Consider the following 8,158-nt stretch of genomic DNA (forward strand, 5'->3'; position numbering starts at 1 on the left):
GCTCCGCTTGTCCAGCTCCTTTAAAAAGTCTCCTTGGAATAAGTGACAGGATGAAATACTTTCCTTTTTAATGTCTATTTGCTTACTGTGGAAAAAATGTAGCGCCTGTTCCTCAAGAGATTGTTGTTCCTCACACGGAGCGTCCTCACCCCTAAACTCTCCACGGTGTGTAGTTCTCAATCTATAAAATATTGTTCTAAATCCTCGACTCTCCTCTCCAAGAAAGCAATCTTGTAATCTTTTTCCTTCATCATTTTCTCTCTTCACCTCCTCCTTTACCAATTCCTTCATTTCCTTCAACAAATTTATCAGTGTGATATCTTGTATCACATTCATTTTCCCCGTGAGGGTGTCCAACGATTTCTTAAACTCCTCCATCCCTCGTCTGCTTTGGGATCTTTCCATCAATTTTAAACAAAATGTTCTTTGTGTGATGGTTCAATGGAACTCTGATGAAAAGTCTGATCCTAAGGTTTATAGGTGTTTAACATTGCTCGGCAGAGAGCCAGCCGCCATTCTACGTCACTATGCACTGAATGCGTTGCGACGTACGTCCAAATAAAGTATCTGCAAAATGTATTCAACTGGAAATGATTAAAAAAAAAAAAAATCTCCTAGTTACGTTAGTAACAACAAAATAAATAATCTAGAGCAAACTTGTCATTACAGTCGGGGTTCCATTTAAAACACGCGCACTTTGTTCTATTACAGGGGGGGAAATTATAACATATTCCCTCGAGTCTCAAACCCCCACCCTCCACCCAACCCATCTGAGGACAGCAGTAAGTCAATGTTCACCAAAATAACAGCCCACTAATGAACAGTAGATGGTGCTGTTTGATATTTGATTTTAAAAACCCTTTCATGCACAAATTCTGATGACCTACAACAAGATTTTTTTCCCCTCAATTATTTTTATTACTCTTCAGGCATGACAAAATAAAAAAAAAATTTAGCATGGAGTTTCTCGCCTGTTTCACACTCAACACTATTATTATTTTTTCGCTGCTGGAAATGGGCTTCCATAAGTAACCACTAGCCGTGAACGGGTTAAAAAAGTAAAAAAAAAAAAGCCAAACATTAGCAACTATCCATTTCTGGCTACATACGAGATGACGAACAGATGACAGATGACATACTAGTCAGATTTTATTGACACACAGAAAAAAAACTCCCTTGAACCACAAACAGAACTGTCATTTTTGGACTGGGGAAGTATGCTCAAGTAACCAGAGAACCCACTCATCATCCAAGCTTCACACACACACACACACACACACACACACACACACACACGCGCGCACCCCCCCCCCCCCCACACACACACACACACGCGCGCCATATTTGACACAAATCAAATCCAGTAAATCTTACTTAGAGTAAAAAATCCACATCAGGTCCTCAGACTCCTCACATTCCTACAATGCGTTCTTCCTGCAGATAAGTTGGCTTTTGTTGGCTTCAAGGGCTCGTTTCATCCTGACTGGATTCGTTTGGAAGTGGACCCGAACATAGCCAAGATTCACCAGGTTCTGCCAATCCCTGTAGTCCACAAGATGAAGCTATGAGTGACAGGCAGAATGTGAAGGACAACAAAGAGGCCATGTGGCTGTAATCTAATGACAAAACACACACACAGTAATACACTGTACATTGACTGCAGACTTCTCTGCTCCAAGCAACTGGTCCAGGTCCAAGTGGTGTGTTTCAGAAAGGGAATTATGTGTTTGGGTGTGTTGAGAATGAGAAGCACTATCCACGATGAATCTAAGACCACCTCATTAGTAGATGGCTTAAACTCGACGTAGTCCCTCCTTACTACTGCTGCTGCAAAATTATAGCGGACTCTTAAATTAACAGGCAAGTTAGTGACTCTGCACTTATACGTTATTTCATGAGCACGTTAGTCATTATATTGTTAGCATTGAGTCCTGCTGTAACTAATGGTAGTTTTATGTAAATATGAGCTTATAAATCACCTCATATCCTGTGATAGCTAAACCATCAAAGTTTATTTTGGAATGCAAATGCTAATGCTAATGCTAGAAAAACAAAACATCTATATTGGATTATGCACATGTGCTTTGCATTAACTCATTCAAACCCCAAAACATATAAATATGTTTTTTAATACTTTGTCCTGCACTCCCCAAAATGTATTTATACTTTTTTTAATGCTTTTTTTATGCTAGAGCATACAAAAGGCTTTGATACAGCTTCTGACATGAAGGGGTCGCTTAAAGATATTACCAAAAAAATGGCCAGCATGTGGCAGCAGAGTATAAGAGATCAGCCAGGGCCATATGTTGCAACAAGCTCTATTTCCCAGTGTTTTCAACAGGTTTGTGAATAATGCTAAAACTTAGCTATATTCTAATGCTAATTGCTGCAAAACAGAAACAGATACAAATATACTTTCTTTCCTGATGACACTAATCTTTGTTTTGGTAAGTTCCATGTTTTTATAGCAATAGAACAGAATATTCAGAGAAAAAAAACTAGCAAATTTGCCACTTTATATATGGCAAAATTGTGAGAAAATAACTCGTAAATTTGCGAGTTTATAAAGTGACACATTTGCGAGAAAAAAACTCAAAAACTTACGAGAAATACACGTAGCGTACTACTCTGATTTTTGTGCCAATACTTTTCGGTCCGGTTTTCAAATAAGGAGATAGTAATTGCTTTAGCAGATTAACCACATGATGTTAATATTCGAAGTGTCGGGTATGGCCAGTGACAAAGACGCCTCGCTTTGCAAAGGGCCACACCCTGAGGATCAAGCATTTAAGTTAATTTGTTATTTTTCTTCTTCTTCTTTTCCTTTCGATTTTTCCCTTCAGGGCTCGCCACAGCGAATCAGTTGCCTCCAACACACCCTGTCCTCTGCATCCTCTGCTCGCTCACCAACTACCTTCATGTCTTGTTTAACTACATCCATAACCCTCCTCTTTGGTCTTCCTCTAGAGTCTAGACCCTCCGGTCTGGCATTTGGAAACTCAGCGTCCTTCTGCCAATATACTCACTATCTCTCCTTTGGACATGTCCAAACCATCTCAGTCTGGCCTCTCCGACTTTTTCTCCAAAGCCTCTAACATGTGCTGTCCCTCTGATGTACTCATTCCTGATTCTATCTATCCTGGTCACTCCCAAAGATAACCTCAGCCTCTTTGTCTCTGCAACCTATAGCTCTGCCTCCTGTCTTTTCCTCAGTGGCACTGTCTCCAGACCAAACAACATCGCTGGTCTCACCACAGTTTTATAAACCTTTCCTTTCATTTTAGCTGAAACTCTTCTATCACACATCACATCTGACGCTTTTCTTCACCCGTTCCAGCCTGCCTGCACACGCTTCTTCACTTCTTTTCCACACTTTCCATTGCTCTGGACTGTTGAACCTAAATACTTAAACTCCTCCACTTTCTTGGTCTCTTCTCCCTGTAATCTCACTCTTCCACTTGGGTCCCTCACATTCACACACAGATACTCCGTCTTGCTACGGCTAACCTTCATTCCATTTTAAGTTAATTTGTTCAAATGTATATTTACTTGTACATTTATGTTTCCAGAATAATTATTTACACATTCATTAATTTTGGTATTTTTTTGTACAAGTAGCTAAATTGATGTGTCGAATCTGCCGCTCTCCGTCATTCACTTGCATTTACCTAAAGTATGCTAGCTTCTGATTGGTTTGTGTTAGTCAGCTGATAGGGAACCGGGAAGTGTTGTTGCTATAGCTGCCGTGTATGACGACTTAAATTTAAATTAAGAATGAATCCTCTCCATCCTGCCTTTTCATTTTATGAATAGTGTCCCCCAATAACCACCAACGAATCCTCACATTAAACTATAGCTGTTGTACGTGTATTTCTCGTAAGTTTCAGAATTTTTTTCCTCGCAAATTTACCACTTTATAAAGTCGCAAATTTGCCACTTTAGAAACTTGCTCAGAAAAAAAGGATTACCCCCCAAAACACACACAAAAACTAAAATTATACGTGGCCTAATACGCCGTCATACCAGAAAAAGCGATTTTTACAGGAAAAAGTCACGAAGAGGCTTTGGAAAGTTGCCAGATTTTGCAAGAAAGTCGCCAAGTTGGCAACACTGGTTAGTTAGACACCGCTTCACCCTAGGTAAAGAAAAATACTGCTTTTCTTTAATTAATAACATTCGATCATAATGAAGCAATATGGCATTGTCATTGCAAACATTTATTTTCAAATTCTGAAAGTAAAAAAACAAGTAATTATTACAAGCAAAAGATTGTCGTAATAGTTGATGAGAGAATACAGATTTGTGAGATTTTTTGTATCACCTGAATTTTAGGATATTGGGATGCACAATCACTTGAATAACAAACTAACTTGGTGGGAATGAACGGTGCATCATCTTTGAACGTGCATCATCTGCATCCTTCCATGAAAGTGATGATATAGATATTCTGTGGAACTGGGGGGTTACTGTAAATGTTATGAAGAGAGAAAAGACAAGTATATTCCTTGCTAGCATCCAACACAGGGTTGTGTAGTTGTGCTTGTAACTCGTATTTGTGATACATCTCTCTGTACTTTTGAATCAGCAAGAGGCCCATAACAAAATGATCTGCTAAATGGCAAATTATGGCGTTTTTATAGGTGTCATTTTTTTTATTTAAAAGTCCTACAGAAACATTTGTTCCAATCTGCACCCTTCCCTCCGCCGAAATAGCTGGTCTTTTTTCGGGGGTGTAGGAGTAATTCAGTGTTTTGTATATTAAAAAATCCCCATATATGGCATATATTTTATACTTATTTATTGTACAGACTCCACCAATCCAAATCTACAAGGGACATCATCTGAGTTGTATGGTTGTTACCGTCCTGTGTATATGACTCATGTAGAGATTATAAATTCATTTTTCAACCTTCTGCAAACATGCATATGAATTGGTCACTTTAAACAAAATGGATGTGATGTATAAGTGATTTGAGCTTGTAAACTGAAAAATAAGTTAATGTTTGTCATTTGAGACTTTTGTACTGAAATAAATGATGCTAAAAACAATGTTGGAATGGCATCTGGTTATTCATAGAGGCCCCAATACCATACATCGCTCTCCTGTGAAAAACACTTATGTCTAGGGATGTCCCGATCACATAATCGGAAAGCGAGTTTTCAGCTGATCGAACATAAACGATGGGACATTTAAACTTTTAAAGGTCACAAAGCTACAAAATAATCCAAATGTGCAAAAAAAAAACATGTGTATGGGCCCCACAATGTAGCAAAAACAAAAGCGCGCATACACACACACACTCAAGTTTACTGTTAAATCAAATAGTCAGCCAAAACTCAGTGTTACTGTGAGTTAATATGGTGAATTGTAGTGATTCATAATTTGCCCAGGGAACGTTGGGACAATGGGGATTTCCGGGTGGGGAATGTGTTGTTGTGACTGACTGAGCGGAAGGAGTTTAGCCTGTTAGCTTCTCTCACGCTGTGTAGTGTTTCGTATATTGTGACCTTGAAGCTACTGTCAATAAAGCGCCAGCAGTTGGCTCCATGGTTCAACACTCTGTCTCTGACTCCTGTCCCTGCTCGCTAAATTGGTGACCCTGACTTGTTGAAGTTTCCGAAGCTGATAATTTATCGAATTGAGCAACATGGCGAACTCCGCCGTTCTCAAGTTACCGAAGTTTTGAGAGTTGTCCGCGGCGACGTGGTTTGTTCAAGCAGAGGCTCAGTTCGCCCTCTGTGGAATCACCGATGAAGCCACGCGCTACTTCCACGTCGTGTCCGCACTCTGGAGCGCCACGGTGGCCAGAGCCGTGAGTTTCATCACCTCTCCCCCGGCACGGGAAATGTATGCGGGGCTCAAAGCGTACCTCCTTAAGACCTTTGAGCTTTCGCGGCCGGAACGTGCTTGCCGCCTCTTCCCTATCCAAGGCCTGGGGGAAAATAAGCCGTCCGAGCTCATGGAGAAAATGCTGAACCTGCTTGGCAGGAGCCCAACTTTTTTTAACATTTAGTATGGCTCAATATTAGACCAAGTAGTCCGTACATTTAATGCAAATGATTTCGTTAAGCCTGGTTCACACGACTGGAGAATTGGCCCGATTTTAGCCCCGAATTTCCCCTCCCGACAATCGTAAGGACGCGCAGACAAGCAAACGATAATCTTAACAGATAATCCTGCCGTGTATGTTGACACCACACACAGCGCATCCCGATATCGACGCTCGGAAGGACCTCCGACTTGAAATCGGGGATATTCAAAATGTTGGATTGTTTTTGCCCGACTTCACTCCGTGTGCTGTGTGCCCCGAGGACAAACCAGCACGCAGCCGGCTGACAGGAACGTGCAGCCAATCAGAAAGCGAGCCGGCAAGGAAGCCAGTGGGGAATCCAAAATCAAAACATGAGCGAGTCATGAAGCAGCAGGAAGTCCGTGCATGCGCTCTTACACTTTTTCTTTTTTTAATTTAATTATTTTTTATTATACACGCACACACACATACTACACAAATAAACCTGGTCTCCGGGTGGGACGCAAACCCGTGCTGCCAGCACCGAGGGGCACGCATTTACACTCCTTTAAACAACGCATGTTCTTTTTATGCCGCTTTTTGGGCTGAAAACCAGGAAGTATCGCGACTGGTCCTGCATGTTTGTTGAATCGGAAGTCACGTTTAATTTCGAGAGATTTTGCAAGACTTCCCGTCACTTTCATGAATGAACTCGGCTCATGTGTGGTGTGTTTTTTGTGCAATGTGGCTATACACCACACTCTTTTTTTTCTTCTCTTTCACGTGTGGTGTGTCTCAGAGTTTGGAAGTTGGCCGACAATTTTTAAATCTTGCCGTGTGAACCAGGCTTTATGGAGCATCATTAATCGATTGTGTTGTGTTTGTGTCAGGCCAGCCTTCTTTCTCACAGCTGCTGGCATTCTTCTGGGTGCGCGGAGTCCCCAGCTGCACAGCTGAGAGTCATCGCAATCAGCTCAGTATTTAGGTGCAGCAGAAGCTGTAGGACTTTGTCGGATTATTACGTTGATGTTGCTCACGCTCCTCGTTCCGAATTCTGACTCTCCTGTAACGATTTTTGTCTAGTAGTTTTGCCTTTTTAATCCGACGACGCCATCCAGATGGGACTCCGTCCAGCCATTTAGTTTAGATTGGATTTCCTTTTGTACTTTTATTTTCTAGACTGCTGATATCGCCTTTGATGCTCCTTTTGTTCTGTTTTGGTTTTCTACTTTGTATCGCATATCCTCACGTACTCATTGTGCTCTTTTTGTTATGAAATACTTTGCTTCCAACTTACCTGCTCGGCTCTGCAGTCCGCTTTTGGGGTCCAGTTAATCAGTCTTAATGCCTAACATAATAATCCGACCAGTATTATAGACTCCGCAGACCCCTATCAGTTTCACACAATACTGACTAATCAAGGACAGATGATTGGCCAGCATGAACGTCATTGCGCTCGCTCATGGAAGCAATGACTGCTTTGTCCGCAAACGTTGATGTCTCAGGTGCTAAGTTAAGCAAGTATGTTCCTACGTTAACCAAAGTACTCAGTCTGTCTCCGGGGAGGCTGCTCAGGACTTATCGCTTCCAGTGTCGCTTCCAGTGTCTAGTGCGCAAGGGACACGTGCGCCTGTGATACCACACCGTTCACGTTATGCTGGGGAATTTGGCTTGTGCTGACAATTCATACATCAGTGCACTTTAGTATTCGACCAACAGCTGGTAACCAGCCGACTTGTGCAGCGAACTCCAGCCTGACAGCACCTCCTGGACAGTCATCTGGGCCGCGCCAGTGCACCGTGTGAGTACTCCCCGGGTAAAGAACTTATGTATGAGACTCCCAAGGACTCTACCGTTAAGAAACTGCAATTGAAGGGAGAAATTAGTTGTGCTGGTCGCCGTGATAGCCTAACTGTGCTTGTTGACTCGGGTGCGGATGATAATTTTGTTGACTATTCCGTGGTTAAGTCGCTTAATTGCCCCTTGCTTAAAATGTATAAACCTAAAGAGGTTTCTTTCTTTTTTTCTTGTGAGCTCAGTATTCGTAATTCAGTAATCTTACAGATTCGATATGACATCATCATTGCTCTCTCTCTCTCTTTTTTTGGTCTTTTTCTTTGTGTGTGTGTGTGTGTGTGCAGGGGTGC

The 8,158-nt window shown here is 41.7% G+C and overlaps 1 protein-coding gene across 3 annotated transcripts in view; it reads left to right on the forward strand.

The window, feature by feature from the left end:
- cemip (cell migration inducing hyaluronidase 1) overlaps positions 1-5,659 on the forward strand; it is a 217,928-nt gene extending 212,269 nt beyond the window's left edge. For 2 of the 3 annotated variants that reach the window (XM_086071134.1, XM_086071135.1), the window contains one exon: positions 1,441-5,659. In XM_086071134.1, coding sequence (XP_085927260.1) covers positions 1,441-1,568 — 128 coding nt within the window. In that variant the 3' untranslated portion in view covers positions 1,569-5,659. The remainder of the gene's footprint in view (positions 1-1,440) is intronic. The other variant, XM_086071136.1, reaches the window with a different exon arrangement.
- The last annotated feature ends 2,499 nt before the right edge of the window (positions 5,660-8,158 follow it).

This window comes from Leptonotus elevatus, chromosome 3 (assembly GCF_054856555.1).
Source record: "Leptonotus elevatus isolate MCC_2025b chromosome 3, RoL_Lele_1.0, whole genome shotgun sequence".
NCBI lineage: Eukaryota > Metazoa > Chordata > Actinopteri > Syngnathiformes > Syngnathidae > Leptonotus > Leptonotus elevatus.